Source organism: Lonchura striata, chromosome 14, assembly GCF_046129695.1.
Source record: "Lonchura striata isolate bLonStr1 chromosome 14, bLonStr1.mat, whole genome shotgun sequence".
Classification (NCBI taxonomy): Eukaryota; Metazoa; Chordata; class Aves; order Passeriformes; family Estrildidae; genus Lonchura; species Lonchura striata.
Window position 1 is genome coordinate 12,512,346 of NC_134616.1, and position 17,866 is coordinate 12,530,211.

Sequence of the window (17,866 nt, forward strand, 5' to 3'; positions counted from 1 at the left end):
CGGCAGCGCCGAGCGCTGTCAGCGGCGGCGGCGCCTTCCCAGAGGCCCCCGCGCCTCCCGCGAGGGCGGGCGGGCCGGGCCGGGCGAGGGCCGGCAGCTCCCGCCCGCCCGTCCCGCCCAGCACGGAGACGCGCCGCGAAAAGGGCTGCTGGAGGCACGGGGTTCAGCACTGACATCTTTATTGTCCCCTCCCCGCACATACACGGCAGACGGAGGATGTTCGCCCAAGGCCCGGCACACAGGGCCCGGCTGCAGAGCAGTCCCGCGGCATCCACGGAGAGCGGCCCACACGGGTAGTGAGGAAGGCAGCACTGAGGAGATCCTGCGCTGTTACCGAGCGCGTGTTCTCATGCATGACAGAATGCTCGCTGCGACACAACACCTGAACTCAAGGCAGAGGTTAACAATACATCAAAAGGAGGTAGCACACACGCCACGTCTTGGGTACAGCCGTAACTGATGCTGGGGGGAAGGGTAAGGCATGAGCAAATAAAGAAGGCATTCAACAAAAACCTTTCTAAATAAGTAACAGAAACCCATTTAGCTTAGCTTATTCTTCTCATGTCCGTGGAAGGAAGAATACAAAAAACCTAAACTAGCATTCCAAGACTGACATTTCTTACGGGATATCGGGCATTCATTGCTGGTGATGATGACACCCCAGCTCTGCTTTTTCACCCCTCCTAGAAAAGGCACTCAGCGCCTGCAAGTTTCATCACGACCTCAGAAGCTTCCCCGGGTGTGCTCCTGGCAGGGATGAGCGTGCACAGAGGACGGGAGGTCTGTGCAGAACAACAGCCCAGAACACCCAGTTACAGGGGAAGGAGAGAGATGTTCTGCTAGCATTGGTAAGTTTGTATGCCTACATTCACAAGTAGTATTTTCCAGAACATACTGGATTAAAATCACCTTTATGTTGGTCTCATATGTAAAAACAATTAAAACATGTATCTTATTTGCTGACTTGAAAAATTCCAAGCCCGCACAGAGCCATGTTAGAGAGCTTTAAAGACAAATTCGGCTGAAGAGCAATATGAACAAAGTAATACGTAATAAAGTAAGTGCAAAAAGATCCTTTCCATTACATTACTTTCCCAAATGTAATAGGTTATCATGTAGTGTTTACACAGTAAAAACTATTAGATTTTCAGAACTTTTTCACACCGCTCAGAGATGTCACCAATATGTTAAACTCAAATACAGAAATTTTAAATATTCTAATAAAAATAGCGCTTTTTTCTTTAAATAAACCACAAGTAAGTAGAAGGCAAATATACCAGAGTATGCATAGCTTTCAAAATGTAAAATGCATCATGGACAACTAAGTATCCTTCTTCATTTATCTGATGCAATGAATCTTAGCAAGTCATGATTGGGGGACAACATTGTTATTTTGGATACACATACTGGAGAGCATAGATGGGAGAATGACATTTAGAGGACAAAAGTCATATAATTCTGCATATTTAGAACACACATGTTGTATGCTCTGAACTTCCCTGAAAACATAGTACAACTCAGTGCATATACTGAATTAAATCCAGAGGCGGTATATTTTTATTCCTTTGAAAAAAATACTGTTTTAAATATTCAATGTCCTCTAAATTTTGACTTACTTTATCCAACTATACCTTTAGATTTAGTTTTCATATACAAAATATTTACACTTTATAAACTTGCAGAATTTCTAATAAACTATATTATATACACTTACACAAAACTTAATTTATATATAATCCTATTATATCTTGCAGATCAAAACTCACCACATGTACAATAATTTACAATGACAGAAGCCTCAAGCATCAAAATATTTCCTTTAAAATAACAATATTAGAGTCCTTTACAGATTCTGATTTGTAGTATTTCCTGGATTGCTTGAATATCATTAAACTTCTGAGAATATGCAAAATTTTAATTAAATATCAACAGCAAAGTTTGTACTGTCATAAGAAATGCTTGCAACTATTTAAAAATTACCTGAAAGGAACAAATTAAAGATTTATAAAAAGTCTCTGAAAGGCAGGCTTGATACTAGAACTCACTTGAATGTTCAATATAAGTGCACACACTATATGCAAAACTTGGATACTGAAGCCCCTTAAATACTTTAGAATGAATTTGCTGAACAGGAGTTAAACAGTAAAGTATAAATGTACAAGTTTTCAAAATTATTTATGACTGATAATTTTTGTCTACTTTGGTATAAAAGCTCCTTGGAACAGGCACATTTATGTTTAGAAGACAAACAGAAGCTTTAACACTATGGCTATTGCTGGATATTTAAGAAATGTCTCTGTGGTTCTGTTTTTCATTTTATAAACCTTTTGGAAACATTTAATTCTGTAATATTCCAAGATAGTGATAATTTGTACTGTACTTTAGTGCTGAACAGCTAGTCCAAACAGAACTTCTCAGAAACCAGTACAACTTTAATTTGTTTTTAAAAAAACTAAAATCAATTTACAATAAAAAGCTCATTTTATTTTGCTATCTACTGAGCTATTTGAATTTTTTATTTAGAAGCATATCAGTGAAATGCCTTCCATATTTCTGTTTATTTAAAAAAAGGAAAATCTGGAATTTTTGGGTAATCAAAGTTTCAACATTTTTCTCTGACACCTTGCAAATTTATTTTTCTCTCCTGAACATCATGAATGTATTCCTAACAGGAATAAAGATATACCTAATTTTATACAACATCAATATTCCTATTACCATTATTATGTTTATTCATGACATGTAAGACTGAGCATGAATTTCCTTACTAAAATGTAATAAATTAAAGCATTCTTATGAAAACAATAAATCAATTTAATTTCAATTGTACCAGACCTACCAAAATAACTCAAAGCCCTCCATGGCTATGAGCTGATTAATAATGTTCCCAGTCCACAGGTTCTGAAAGGCACATAATCAAAGAGTTGGGTTTGTTTGTTTTGAAGTCCTCCTCAAATGAAGACAGTCTAAAATAATTTGTGTTAGGACAGTCTAATGTAAGGCATTAGAATATTCCTCTTTATGCTATAGATCTATGTTAAGCACCACTTGCTGTTACAGTATAGAAAGAAGCCAACATTTTCTTCAAAAATGTGTTTGTACTTGGGACACCATTTGTGAGGGAGATGTTGATGAGGCTGATGAATTGGATATCTTAGAATTATTTGTGATCTGAAGCTCTTCAAGTCTCCTGATATAATCATCACGCAACGCAAGGAGCTCCATGTAGCGCTGCTCCACGGGGTTTGGCTGCTAGGAAGAGATCCACGTTAGTCTTAGCACTTCACTCCAACTACTTGCACACAGGCTGCTCGAGTAGCCAGGGCTTCCTGGCAGGTGTAGCAGTCAGAGCTAAACAGAAATACCCATTGCTGTAACCTGAGAGGCCTCGGCCTTCCAGCTGCCTCCCCCAAAGTCCATCTTTGCACAAAATTGTTTGTCCCAACTCAGTAAAATCAGCTGGAACATATAGATTTTATTTTCTTGTTAGCTAATATTGTGTGCAAGATAGTTACTTGTATACCTTGACCAAAGATTTTTTCTTGATTTACTAAAAGGTTTTAGAGTCCAGAAGCCAAATGTCTCAGCATCTTCCCTAAAACAGTAGCCTGATTATTTTAGCTACATTGATCAGATTGAGATCCGTGTCTTCAGCTTAAATAACTTCTCTCACTGATTAAATTGACTTGAGTTTTTAATAGTTAATTTACAACTTAGTGTAAATAAACAAGTGAAATAAAAATTTTTATTAGTGAGTTCTCTAAGTAAACTTGCACGTGTTTAGAATCAACTGCTCTGGCTTTCAGGAGATTACTCAGAAAAAGCCTTTTAACTGTTTCCACTTTGAACTTAACTTCCTTTTCAGACTAATGAAACAAATGGAAAAGAACTATTACAAATGTCCAAAGCAGAGAGAGAGAGCCTAAAGTTACCTTCAGCTGAATATACCTGTCTAGAAGTTGTTTCGCAGTTAACTGCCTGTAATTCAAAGCTATCAGCAATGGAGTTTCAGCAGCAAATGCTTGAACACCTCACCTCACCAGTTCAAAACCAGTTGAACCAGCACTCTGAGATGCACCACTCACTATGCACCCATCTCAGGATCAAGATGAATGCTGAGGCAACTATGGAAACTGGATCAATGCTGAATACTAAGATGACTGGTGATGTAGGATTATAGTTTTGCTAGCAGAACATAATTCTAAGGAATGGCATTAAGAAAGGTAATAAAAAAATGGTTCAACCCACATGTTCATTATTCAGTTGCTTAACAAAAGATGAAATAATTTTACAATAAATTTCACATGCAGAAAAAAAAGTTGCATTTTGTGTACAACAATGGTGAAAATTAGGGACCAGTAGTAGCGTAGTGCTATAGGAATACCGTCACTTGGGTTTGCATTTCTAAGGAGAAACTTCTGCCAAAAAGCTTTCCTGAATAATGGCAAACTGCATTTTTAAGTAGATCTACAGCTAATTTGCATGTCTTATAATCCTTCACTTTCTAAAATAAATCTTTACATTCACTTTTTGCAAAACATACTCATCTTTCACAGCAAGCAACAAAAGCTTTAAGACCATGACTTTCAATTCCAATAGGCAATGTACTTGTAAAAAGCCATAGCAAACTACCAAGGCTTTCCTGAAGCCTCTAAAGTGCTGTAAATAATACAGGAGATCAGCTGTGGAAAAGGAAGTGTATTGCTTGAAAACTACTGACTCATTCCAAGGGCTGGACTGTGAAGAGTGCTTCTGTCAAACAAATTGCTCCTCTATCTTCTCCTACTCAAATCTCCACAAGCTGTTAAAAAGGACAAAAAAGTCTCTATATAAAATCTTTATGTGCCACATGGCTGAGATTTCCAGCAGGACTGTAACAAACACTGAGTGTCCATCCATATGGAGTAAAGCCACAGAAGTGAGCTATGTGTCATTTGATAAAATCTTTTCTGGACTTCCAATCTGATCTACTTGTACAATTTTCAATAACAGCTTTCATCCACAGTGTAAACAATGCTGGGTCATCAATGTTACATAAAAAAATTAAATCTTACCATCAATTCGTAGAGCTTTGGAAGAGAAAGGCTCAATGACTCAACAGGTAATTTAATTTGTAAATTGTTTCATACCCTCTCTCAGCAAAAGGAAAAAGACCAAGCAAATGCAAATGTGTTTGTGTTGCTAATGCCCCAGCTCTTCAGGGATCAGCAAGCCTCATTTCTAAGCATTGTCATTCAGGATTTAGTAGCAAAATGCCCTTGCACATGTGCCCAAGAAAAAGGGCTAGAAAGAACTCAAGGAAGACTTGCTACTAAGCAGGGAAATAAGTTCAATGAGCTAAGAGACAGCTAAATAATTACTTACACTTTTTTTCTCTATCTTTACAAATATAATATTAAAGACCTGAATAGATTACAGGTACTGCTCTACAAGTCAGTTATGACAAAATCCTTATTTCCAATGTCCAACAGCATTTTCTGTACATTATAGAGAATTCACTTACTTGTTGCCGAATCCTGGGGTTCCACCTGATGTAGTAATTAACCCAGAGCTCTAAATGACGCATGCTGGCTACTGGATAGAGTGCTCGATTTAGCTCTTTACTATAAAAAGGATTGGTGTATTTAGATTTTTCACTGTTTATCAGAGACCATAAGGATAAAGTTTTCTCTGTCACTTTCTAAAATGAAATCAAAATAAGAACAGTAAATACTGACATAAAATCAAGATTCATCATAGAAATCCATCATTGTTACATTCTAAAATTAGTACACTTCTGGTTTACTTAAAGGCATAATAAATTACTGTATTAAAAAATTCCAAACCCAATGCTTGACAAGTATTTTAGTGACTGCATGGCAGTATTCTGTATGAAGAAAGCCAGTTCAAAATCACTGTCTGCAAGGACCATAACCAAATACAATACAACCAAAAATTTTGCAATCACCTAAAGACAGCAATGCAATGACACAAGCAGTGGTTTGACTAACCTCTTTTTCTCTGAGGAACTCGCTGTTATACAAGAAAGTGCCAAACCGGCAGCTGTACAAGTGATCCAGGATTGTAATCAGGAACTGCTCATTGAATTCAAAGGCTGTAGGAAACTAAAACCAGGAAAGACAAACTCATTGTTTACATGGAAAATGCCGGGGAATATGCTGAAAGTAACGTTTAGAAGTGTGGATACCTCTACAAAAAATTTTTTAGGTAATACTTTTATGTATTTTATAGCAGACTAAGTGTTCTAATGACACAAGGTGTTCAGCTTTCTCAAACAAGCCACTGAAAAATCTCTTCTCAAAGCATTCTACCTACCTTTAATTTATAAAAAGAATAAAGTACAGAATGGTACTTTTACTAGCAAGACAGAACAAGATCTCTTCAGTGCACTCTTACATTGCAGCACCATACAGGAAAATAAAGGTCCCGATCCTTTAGCCCTAAGTGGACTAAGTTCACTGCTTTGTTTCATTACTTACTGACATTAAAATGTTTAAATCACAGCACTCAGAAGCTCCCTAGCTTCCTTTTTAAGCATAGATAAAATAAGACATGTCCTTGCAGTTCAAGGGACAGCTTCACAAAATGGTCAAACAAAACAACAGATTCCATTAAGACAATTGGGTGCAATTCCTGTAAAAGCTTTCTGCCGGGTGTGAAACATCCCTCAGAATGTCTCTGAGAATCCTGTATCCAGGAACACCAGCCATGCCTGCACAGCTAGGGCCATATCCAGCAACATAACCACAGCCTGTATATCACTTTCACCAAGGTAAATGCACTCTTTTTTTACTACTGGTCAGAGCAGAGGGGTATGCTGTCCTCTTCAAATACTTTTTTCAAAAGAAAAAATAAAGATGTTGGGTTTTAGTTCAGTAATCTCTTCACACTGTTACCTACTGAAGAACAACACCACATACCTGTTTAGACATCTGCCACACACAGTCAATAAACTGGAGAAAGATGGGCGATCTGTCTGTATCAGCATGATTTTTATCACCATGGCCTATTCTCTGAAATGAAGCAAAGCAGCCTCCTGTTAACTGAAACATGGTATTTTATGGAAACAGACATGTTTTCTTATTTTGTACTCCAGCATTAATTCTTTTGCAATAAAGCAACCCACTGTTATAATTTCAAAAGTAGTTACTGCACCAAGGTAGAGAGACTCAGATACAGAAATACTGCAAAGCTGTTCCAAAGATATCTGAAAAGAATTCCAAACTGATAAATGGTGCTGTTATAAAAACCTGCTGATTTTTAGACAAGAACTGTTGAAGCATCCATTACTTGAATAATCAAGACATATTCTGAACTACATTTACATGGTAAGTCTGTCAAAACCCAAGTTGCATACTTTGTCTTCTTTTTTACTTTAAGCCACTGCAGGACCTAGATCATCAAATTATTCACACATAATCTTTTTTTTCTCCTCCATACCAGAACCTTAACATTCACCTGGAGATAGTAGGCAAACATGAACAAGATCAAAAAAACGTTCATGTTCTTGACACAAAATTATTAAAGTTTGGGTGAGCCTCTTATTCTGAAGTGCCCAAAGTAACAATCAAAGGAATTTGTCCCACTGACAAAAAGCAGACTTGGTAAAAGCTGTTTTACTTCCTTTTTGCATATGATAGCTGAGAACAGGTAAGAGATTCAGGGAAAAATAGTTTTGCATTCCATAATTCCATTCTGTTTGAATGTACTTGCTGGAGGAGGCAAAAGAAAAGCAGGTGTGTTGACCTAAGATGTTGTCTATCTGCCTATAAGATAGCAAGCTTAATGCCTCAAGGACATGAAGAATCATAAGAGCAGTACACTCCTCTCTATAGTGGCTTGCAAGATAGTTTAAAATAATAGAATTGAATGGGAGGAAATAGAGGGAGATGAGGAATTGCAGCTGAACTCAGTCAACGGTGACAAATTACTAGAAAAGGGCTATAAAGAAGACAACCACATTGGCTTCCTTGCTCTTCAGTTTTCATGGTTTGAAATACTTGTTATCTATTAAGAGTCATATATGTGTTTAGTAAGGAGTGAAAGTCTGTCCACTTCCACTATAGTTAGCAGTTTTACAGTGTCTATTTTCCATCTATAATTATGTCTCATATTTTAATACATAATTAGAATTAAATTCCACATAAGCAAATTTATCTGGACAGTGCATAAAATTCAGCACACACAGAAAAGTGGGGTAGGGAATTCCTTTACCATAAGGAAACTTATTGCTCACCTCATTTGATATGAAATATGGAGAGGAACTATTAAGTAGCCTACTATTTGGATATTTCATATTAAATAATCCAAATTGCAACCCTGGTATCATAAAACCATGAAGCATGCACCAACCCAGACAATGTAAGTAATGCTCTACTCTTTAACTCAACTAAAGGGAAAATGAAACAACAGTTTCAGAGATAAGGTTCGGGAACTGCTCTAGCTGCACTAAGTGTCTAGTTCTCACTATTCAAAGTCACAATTCTATCACATAATAACCAAGCTAAAAAGGTGTATGAATTATTATAATATTTTCTGCTTGCATTATGATTTTTTTATCATAGAATAGTTAAGGTTGGAAAAGACCTTTAAGATCATGGGGTCCAACTGTTAACACAGAACTGACAAGTCCACCACGAAGCCATGTCCCCAAGCAAGACATCACATGTCTTTTACATCTCTCCAGGGATGGTGACTCCACCACTTCTACAGAACACTCCAGAAAAGACTGACCTTCACTATAAGCTAAATAGCCTATCAAATAAAAATTTACAGTACTCTCAGATTACAGCAGATGGCTAAAGAGTGGCTTCAGCCATTTCCAAAGATTGCTACTTGACTGAGCAAGTTGGGAAAATAGCAGTTTAAGCAAAAGCAACTACTTAAATCACTCTTATTGCTGCTACATTGTCAGACATGAACCAATGAACTGAGTGAATCATCTGGAAGGGATGCCAAGTCCTGCCTCACTATTTGGAAAAAACATCTGTTGAGGGAGAACAAAATCCTTTGATTATCCAACTAAAATGAATGGTTCAACAAAAAGAAACAGATTATTTGAATTTATTAATAATGATGAAGAACACAGAGATCTCTCTTTTTAAACTCTGTGGTAAGCCATAACACATGTGTTTGACTACAAGTGCCCTAGTTTTACCATCTAATTTTATCTGCATCCTGACTCTTAACTTCCTGAAGTACAAAATAAAACATCAGAATAAAAAGTCAAGCCACTGGCTTCACATTTTCCTGTGGCTGTACCAAGACAGAACACAAAGGTTTATAAAACATATCACTGCTAAAAGATCACAAGTAAGTACACAAAAAAAACCAGACTACATCAGGTATCACTGCCAACACCCAGAATACAAACCTCCTAAGCCTCAAAGCACCTTTTGAATGTCAGATCAAAAACTGCCACAGCCTACAAGCACATGTAAATAGTGAGGTGATTTATGCTGAATAGCTATACATGGATTTCCAAATTACTACAACACTCCTACACATCTGCAAATGTAAAATGTGCATGAAACACACAGGTAAGTGTATTTTTCCATTTCTTGATTTTTTTTCCAGATTGCCTGTTTTCCAAATTTTAGCAATATTAATATCTTTAGAATATTCCACTAGGGACAAAATATCCATACAAGTAACTTCTATTGAAGTTGTACAAACTTCTTACTGTGAATTACAGAGTTCAGCTCCAACAAGCAACACTGTTGTAATGTTTATAGTAAGTAACAGCACAGTCTTCTTGGCAACCCAGTCTGCTCCTCCAGGTTCCTCATACAGATTTCCTGGTTAAATGGTTAGCTGCCACATTTAGAAAAAGTTCCACTAAGACTTTGAAAAGTTTTCTAACATAAAAAAGATGAACAGGGTCCCTTCCAACTCAGAATATTCTGTGAATTTTCCATGAAGATGATTCACATACCTGTGAAATATTAACGACTTCCTATGGAAGCAACTACTTGAACCTTTTGAGTTTCTAACCTGCCCAGAAGACAACTGAACAGAAGTTGAGTCAGCATTACCAACGACAGCCCCTTGGGAGCTATTCTGAGAAGTTTAGAATATCTGGGAATCAGCATGCAAAATCTCTCTTAGAAGACACTGGCCAGACTCATTCATCTGCTCCTTGTGGCAGATCAATGACTCCTTATTTTCTTTGCTCAATAACCACAGTGACCCTAGCAATTCCATGCTTTTAAAAGGATGCAAAGGACAACATATGAGTTCTCAGAGAAAGAATAGCAAAAAAAGAATAATATCAAACAGGTCTGAACCTTAAAGTTTTGGTCAGTTTACCTGGAAATGTTTTAAATCTAAATTCAAAAGTAATGAAAGGAATTATCAAACCCTGATGCAAAGTAAGCAGTTTAACACCGGAAGCTTTCTTTTCAGAAAGTTAATACTGCACAGTCTTTGCAATTATCTTACCGATGCGAACTTGTGTCCAAAGCTTAGCCACTCTTTTTGCACCAGAACTTCAAAGCCTTCGATGGTTCTGTAGTAGCTGTCCAGCATGAGCATGGCCAGGGAGGTGAGCTGAGCCGTGCGGTCCCAGCCGTCGCTGCAGTGAACCAGCACCGAGCTCCGGCCCGAGGACACCTTGTCTGCCACCTGAATGGCTCCTGTCAGAACGAGCTGGCCAGGAACAAACAACACAACTTATTTCTGCTCAAATGATAACACTAAGTTGACTTCTTTGTATCTCAAATAATGCTGTTTCCATTAAAAGATCTGAAAAGAGCAGTGTAGTTAATTGGAAAAGAATTTTCTAGGAGATCAAGTGAACTTCTTGCATAAAAATAGAGAAACAGATTGGTTCCCTAATCCCTTAGTAAGATCAAATTCATCTCACAGCAAATTCTTAAAAAATGGGGCAGAAAACAGTAACCTTGATAAGCCAAAGAACATAAGCTTCTTTTTCAAAGAAAGAGGAGATTTACTATAGGATATACTCTCTAAAAATTCAGTGTTATTTCATTTGACTCCTTTCTTTGAACTAAATGTCTAAATTATCTCAGTTGTTGGAAAAAGGAGCTTGTGCCCTTCTAATATACTTATTTTAAAATTATTAAATTAAGATGAAAATTTTATTAAGTAGGATTCACTACATAATACTCTAATTACTTTTGCACAACTGTACTAGAGACAAAAGATCCAAAGGTCAACTAGTCACAACACTCGTGAATTACCAGCTTACCTATTTTATTTGTGCTACCAGACGAAAATTACAAAATTTACAAATAAATTTACAAGATTTATTTACAAAACCATAATTCACAAAAAAAGTCACATACATACAGACAGCTAAAGTATTTACTAATATCTCACAATGACAGTCATCTGCACGTCCGTATTGCAAGAAACCAAAATAAATCAGTTCTCTTGCATGTAAAGCCAATCACACTAAGAATGCATTCTTCTACTGAAGACTCTTGAGGCATGCAACAAACATGCAATTTCACCTACTGCTGCTTAGTTATGAGTCTCATAACTCCAAGATTAGTTGGCAAATAAAGCCAATGCTCAGGGATGTTGTTTCTGTAGTCCAAGCAGTTTGATGTGTTCTAGGACTATGTCAAAGCTTGGCAAAGAAAGCAAGTATGATATGACAGATTTGGACAAACAATCAAGCAAAAGTTACCTTTATATGTTCTAACCAATGGGTTGATTCCAGACTTGACAACCAGTGTGATTCTTCCACATTAGGATAAACAATGTCCTTCAGCTTCTTCAAAGATTCCCTCATGACATGAATATTATGGATGTCCAAGAAGGAAAGTTCTGCATTGGGATATGCATCTTCACCTTCATATCCTCCCCCAGTTGCCTACAAACAAGAGATCTGAAATCAACTATAGTCATACATGCACTCTTTTCAACAGAGCAAGAAAGGAATGAATGTCATTATACATGGAAAGAGACAAAAGTGATAAAATGTTGGCAAAATAAATTTAAATTTAAGAGTTAAGAATAAGATACCTTTAATTTAAAAATTATGTTCAAGAATCTTAGATTGTGTCTTTAAGAAGTAAATTAGCAACAACATTAAAGCTTACTTTAACTTGTCAAAAACTAATTTTAGTGCTGAAGACTAAACACGTATTTAGACTGTTAGGATATCAAAGAGCCACATAAGTAAAAAGTCTGTTCTGCTGCTGCTCTTTCAAAATATTTCACCGTCACCACTACAGAGGATGTGCCTGGTCACAAAAGGAAGCAGAAAACCCACACATATTTTAGGGTACAAAGCCAGCAATGAGATTTTCTAGAGATAAACATGAAATTGTTTGGGCTGGAAAAGACATTTAAGATCATTGAGTCCAACCATTAATCCAGCAGTGCCAAGCCCACCACTAAACCATACCGCCAAGTGCCACATCTTTTAAATACTTCCACGGACAGTGATTCAACAACTTCCCTGGACAGCCTTTCCACAAATAAAAATTTCTTGATATCCCATTTAAACCTCTCCTGGTGCAACTTGAGGCCATTTCTTCTTGCTACTCGGGAGAAGAGACCAACCCCCACCTGGCTACAACCTCCTTCAGGCAGTAAAATAAAAAAAGTGATAAGGTCCCCCCGAGCCTCCTTTTCTCCAGACTAAACATCAAGAGCTCCCTCAAGCTCAGAGTGCTGCAAAATTGCCGCATTTCCTGAAGACAGCAAAAACATGCCATAAATTTGGATAAATAAATTTTTGCCTTTATATGCCATTGCAGCCACCAGCTATACATCAGACAACAGCCTAAAGCACTGTGTAGCCTTTCCCCATGAGTGCCACCTACACTGCTGTACAGCAGCACAGTATCTCTGTTCTGTGCTCTCTCTTTTCTCAGATGTGGGGTTATTATCAGAGCTTCAGGCACTGCAGTGAAAGAAGCAATGAGTGTATTTTTCTCTTTCCTTTGATTGTTATGAAGTCTTTGTGAGGAATGACTGTAATTTCAGCATCAGGGCTGCTGCAGCTCTTTACTGTCTTGACCTATGTACAAGGAACACAGCAGTGCATGAGAAGCACAGCCCAAGATTTTGCTTAAACAAAATGTTCACAGGTGTTCACAAAATATTTTCAGTGCTGATCAACACTGATTTGCACTTTTTATATCATACTTCTTCAGACCCAGAAATGTACCTAATTGTGTCTACTGCTCTGATTGAGAATTTAATATTTAGATATATGAAGAGTTAATTAAAACATATACCTATCCAGTTTGTCTATAGGACATTACCTTAAATTTTTCTGCAGTTCTTGGACAAACTCAATTTTTTATCCCATTTCTTTCAAAGATGTAATTGACAATCCCTCCACAAGGCAAACACAAAGATGACATGTTTTGTTCACCCATAAAAATTTAGTGTGCAAAGGATAACGGGATTTCTACAATCAAATGCAAACAATTGAGGCAGACCCTCAAAATACAAACCATCAGGTTAAAACAGCCCCTAGGACAGAGTCTCTGAAAAAATGTGTGCTATACACACATAGTAACAAAGATTAACAAACTACATTCTGTATCATAGAGAAGGCTGAACAGATACAAATACCTAACTTGCACAGAGCAAACTGCCAGTATTATTGTCCCCCTTGAATTATTATTGTTATTCTAGAAAGCAACTTAACATTTGTTACACATAAACTTCTTAGATGCAACCAAGTTTTGCTATTTCATATTCCTTTCAACACAAACACTGAAGAGGACTCATTTCACTAAACTGGTGTTTGTTTCATTCCACAAAACTATTCGGAAGCTAGAATTCCTTCTCTCCAGATAAGCACACATCATTTCACTCTGGTCTCAAACCCTCTTGAGCTCAGCTCCCTGGCTCTTTGCTGTGCAGACACACACCTTCACTAGAAAGTACTGAAGAGCACGTCCCCTTCACATGTGTCTAAAGTTCCATGACTAAGGGACAGATCCCTGGGTGTGGCACATTATGACAAAAGTCTCCTTCACCACCACTCCCTAACATGGTTTTTGCATATAAAGATGGAGCACATCCATGCCTACTGTGTTCCATGCCAAAATCAACACTGACACAGTATCTGAGCTTGCCTAAATAATCTAATCCTCAACAGAGCTGAAGAGGAAAAAGGAGAAAGAAATCCGCAGGCATACCTTTTCTTCCTGAACGGTTAGAGGAGATGATTTTTCAAGATCTGTTCCAGCCTGGGCTGGTGTACATGATTCTGATCCCATTTAGGTTTTGATCACAGATAACAAAGAAACAGTCACTTTACCCAATGAAAACACTGTTTCTATACTTACCAGCTGCAAGCACCTGGGGAAGAACAACAGGTAACAAGGTATCCAAGATCATACCCATGCTACTGTTTAGACTGCAAGCACCCAAATTAACTTATCACTTTCTCTTTATTTGCTGGATGCCAGGATAGGTCTGAAGTAGTCCATGTAATGGTTAGGAAGACCCAAATAAAGCATGCCTATTAGTGGGCTTGGCTTTATGCACACATCCTTTCTAGGACAGAATTTTCCTGGAGCATCTGGAGGTTGCACAGAGGTGGCCTGTCATTCCAACAGGGGACAGGCTCTACAGACCAGCCTACAGCTACCTCCTAGTGCAGAGTGGAGTCATGCCCAACTTCAGTGTCATGCTAAGATCTGTGCTTGGCTGAGAACAGACACGGTAAAGCACGTCTGGAAATCCACATATGGTCCTGAAACTCTGCTTAGGGACCTACTTTATACACTCATGTCCTTTCATGGCCTTGAGGCTCAGTAGTTGATTTTGTAAATTTATCTATAATAAGATTACTATTATTTCCCAAAAACTCCTCACAGAAAACTTCAAAGTCTCCTCCTCATTCTCTTCAAAACTAAGACATTAGAAGTATCTATTTACCTTGTTTGCAACTGCATTGACATTGGGCCTTGCATCATAGATGGTCAGTTTGGAGATCTGCCCGTTGGCCTCCCTGATGATGTCAAGGTATCTTTCATCATCTTTATTCCTCTTGCCACTCATTCCAACCAGGGGCTGGCTGCAGCGCATGATTACGGCTTGGGTCTCTGGGTGAATCCACGAGAGAACCTGCTCACATGGCAAACACACAGCAGGGGAAACTCATTTTAGTAAAAAAATCATAACTTAAAGCTACATTATTTAAAACACACAGTATGAAAATTAACACCTTTCTTTTTATTTCTTCAAAATATAATCCCTTGACATCTCCACTGCTTATAGTCTCATAAGATTTAATAATAATCTTCAAAAGAGCCGTCTTACATATTTAATGCTTACTGAAATCACACTTATTTATATAATCCAATGTATTTTAATATTTCCTACAAGTCATAGGTTACATAAATATCCTGAAAGTAAACTAGTAACAAACACAGCAATCTGCTGAAACTAAAAACAACTCAGGAGAATGAACTGATTGTAGAAATGGTGACTAAGATGCTCCAATTCTACAAGAACAACTTTTCCTTTTTTTTTGATAAGGAAGGGAAGTTGAATGTTCTTGCAGTATCTTGATTGTTTTCTCTTCTCTTTAAAGCACATTTTGTTCCTCAGCCCTCTTTACAAAGAGAAGGCACTGGAGCAAAGCACATGCTGTCTTTGTTGTTCTGAGCCAGAGAGGACTTGCCACAAAAGACAGTGAGCTGCCCAGGGAACAGATGCAGTGCCAGAGATTAAAGATAAGCAAGAAACCGAAGAAGCAGGCAAAAAATGCAATTTTCATTGTTTAAAAATATTAAGAAATGGTATTCTCACCCACTCCATAGGTTGTGGCCTACAGAGTAAAAGAAGATCAGAATTAAAACAAAAAAAACCCAAAATCCAATCCTCAGAAAGTGTTTGTTCTTGAGGTGTGGATCAGAAACAAGATCCGCCAGGGGGAAAGGGGGGCAGGGAGCGAGGAAGAGTGGCTATTTCTTGACAAGAATGAAATTGCCATTTAAAATTATTATTTTAATAAAATTACTATTACCAAGGAAATTACTCTCACTGTACAGGCATATCAAAAGGCCTGTCATGAATTTTGAGGTGACAGGGATGACACCCTTAGGTTATCAGAACTATATACACAGGCTATACATTACGCATATGTATTCTATACACATTATATATTATATGTGTGTATATATACAGTAAATTTATAATTATAGACCTAGTCTGTCAGTAAATACCATATTTAATAAATATCTGTCATATTGAGCTGTGCATCTGCTTGAAACTGAGATTCAAGGCAGCCTTCCAATCTAAGAATCTTCTTCCTGTCTAAGAATCCAGCACATCTTCCATGTTTGCCAAAGGGAAATACCAGTTAAAACAAGTATTAGGATAGAAATTAGTATTTTCTATAGTGCTATAAAGAGCCGATACATAAAAACTCCTACCTCACAGAATTTTTATTACAGAAACTCAATAAATCAAATTGGTTTCTCTTATTCTACAGATTAAAAAGCCTAAGAATTCACTGAAGAGATTATGCATGAGGTCTTATTTTAGGACTGACCAGTGGAACTATGTTTAACTGCCATGTCATTTACTTGCAGGACAACATCTGTGATTACTTTTTACGGGCATTCAGCAATAGCAACCAGTGCATATGGCAGTAAGTCTCATTCCTCATCAAGGGAAACTGAGTGTTGGCCACTGTTACTGAGCAAGTCGAGTTAAAACCAGTGATGCTGTCATGGGTGACGGTTATGGTGGAAAAATGGAAGTGTGGTTTGTAACCAAGACATCAGTGTCGAGCAGTGAAAACCACCAGCCAATCAAAACTATTTTGCCACAACCATTTCCAAGAAAAAGCATCCTCTGAGTTGTGTTCAGCAAGAAGTTGTCTGGGTGCAACTTAAAAAACTAGCTACACTGTCAGGCAGGTTCCATCACCTAATACTCACCGGGATTCTATTTCGGGACCTAAAGGCAGCGACTTTCTTGAGATCATCGTCTGTTGCGTTGTACGGCACCACCAAGAGCGATGGGTACGTGTCACACAGCCCGTAATGCTCGTTAATGAAAGTCACTCGCCACCGTTCGTTAGGCAGCCCCTAAAGCATAACATGAAGTTATTCAATGCATTTTAGGCTGAACAGGTAATAATTCTGCTTCTGAATTTTACATGACATTATGGCCACACGACAACAATTTAACTAAGTACTGTTTCAAAGCAATAGAAGCAAAAAAGATTACAAGACCACACAAGCCAGGTCATTGCAGATGGATTCACAGCCTTAAACAGCTGCAGAGCCATCTCATACCCCTATGCATACAATTCTAGCCTTATAGTAAGTTTCTGAACAATGATTGAAACTAGGAGATGTATTTCTAACTGTGGGTTTGAGGAAATAAAATTACCTTCTCTTCTTCCCTAAAGCTCTGCTTTTCCACCTTCCCTGGTGAAGACAGACTGTGAAGGAGAAAGTCTCACAATAACCTTACTTCGCTGTAACCTAGTACTACCATCAGGTTAAAAGTAAGATTCAGGGTAACTTTCTTATAGAAAAAGAACATCTCCTAGTTGTACTCTGCCCAGTAAGCAGTATTTCTCCTGGAAATGCCTAAGTCTTCCACACATGCACAGTGGGGTTTGTGTGGGTGTTTGTATTTTACCTTTTTTGGGCCTTAGGCTTCTAAACCATGAACCAAAAAAAACACAGCTCATAAAAAAATTAAGGAAGTTCTTATTGTTCGCAATTTAATTTTTTTAAATGTCATACTTTAATTATCTAACAGACATTTAAAAATTAAATATCATCCTCTTTCATTGATATTTTTCCAAGATCACATAAAGAGCAAGGAAGAATAATGATACATGTGCATAATTTCTGTAAAGCAATGCTGTTTCTAAAACAAGCTGCCTCTTTTTCCCCCCACTTCA

The 17,866-nt window shown here is 37.6% G+C and overlaps 1 protein-coding gene and 1 long non-coding RNA gene across 5 annotated transcripts in view; one reads left to right on the forward strand and one right to left on the reverse strand.

The window, feature by feature from the left end:
• Nucleotides 1-162: 162 nt before the first annotated feature.
• MTM1 (myotubularin 1) overlaps nucleotides 163-17,866 on the reverse strand; it is a 42,792-nt gene continuing 25,088 nt past the window's right edge. For 3 of the 4 annotated variants that reach the window (XM_021547890.2, XM_077786561.1, XM_021547892.2), the window contains 8 exons: nucleotides 16,887-17,036; nucleotides 14,875-15,063; nucleotides 11,654-11,839; nucleotides 10,441-10,647; nucleotides 6,921-7,013; nucleotides 5,991-6,104; nucleotides 5,504-5,680; nucleotides 163-3,252 (listed from right to left, as the gene is read on the reverse strand). In XM_021547890.2, the coding sequence (XP_021403565.1) occupies nucleotides 3,085-3,252; nucleotides 5,504-5,680; nucleotides 5,991-6,104; nucleotides 6,921-7,013; nucleotides 10,441-10,647; nucleotides 11,654-11,839; nucleotides 14,875-15,063; nucleotides 16,887-17,036 (1,284 nt within the window). In that variant the 3' untranslated portion in view covers nucleotides 163-3,084. The remainder of the gene's footprint in view (nucleotides 3,253-5,503; nucleotides 5,681-5,990; nucleotides 6,105-6,920; nucleotides 7,014-10,440; nucleotides 10,648-11,653; nucleotides 11,840-14,874; nucleotides 15,064-16,886; nucleotides 17,037-17,866) is intronic. The other variant, XM_021547891.2, reaches the window with a different exon arrangement.
• Nucleotides 742-4,247, forward strand: LOC144247113 (uncharacterized). The gene is made up of 2 exons (XR_013340795.1): nucleotides 742-848; nucleotides 3,866-4,247. It is a non-coding gene; the product is annotated as an uncharacterized LOC144247113 (long non-coding RNA).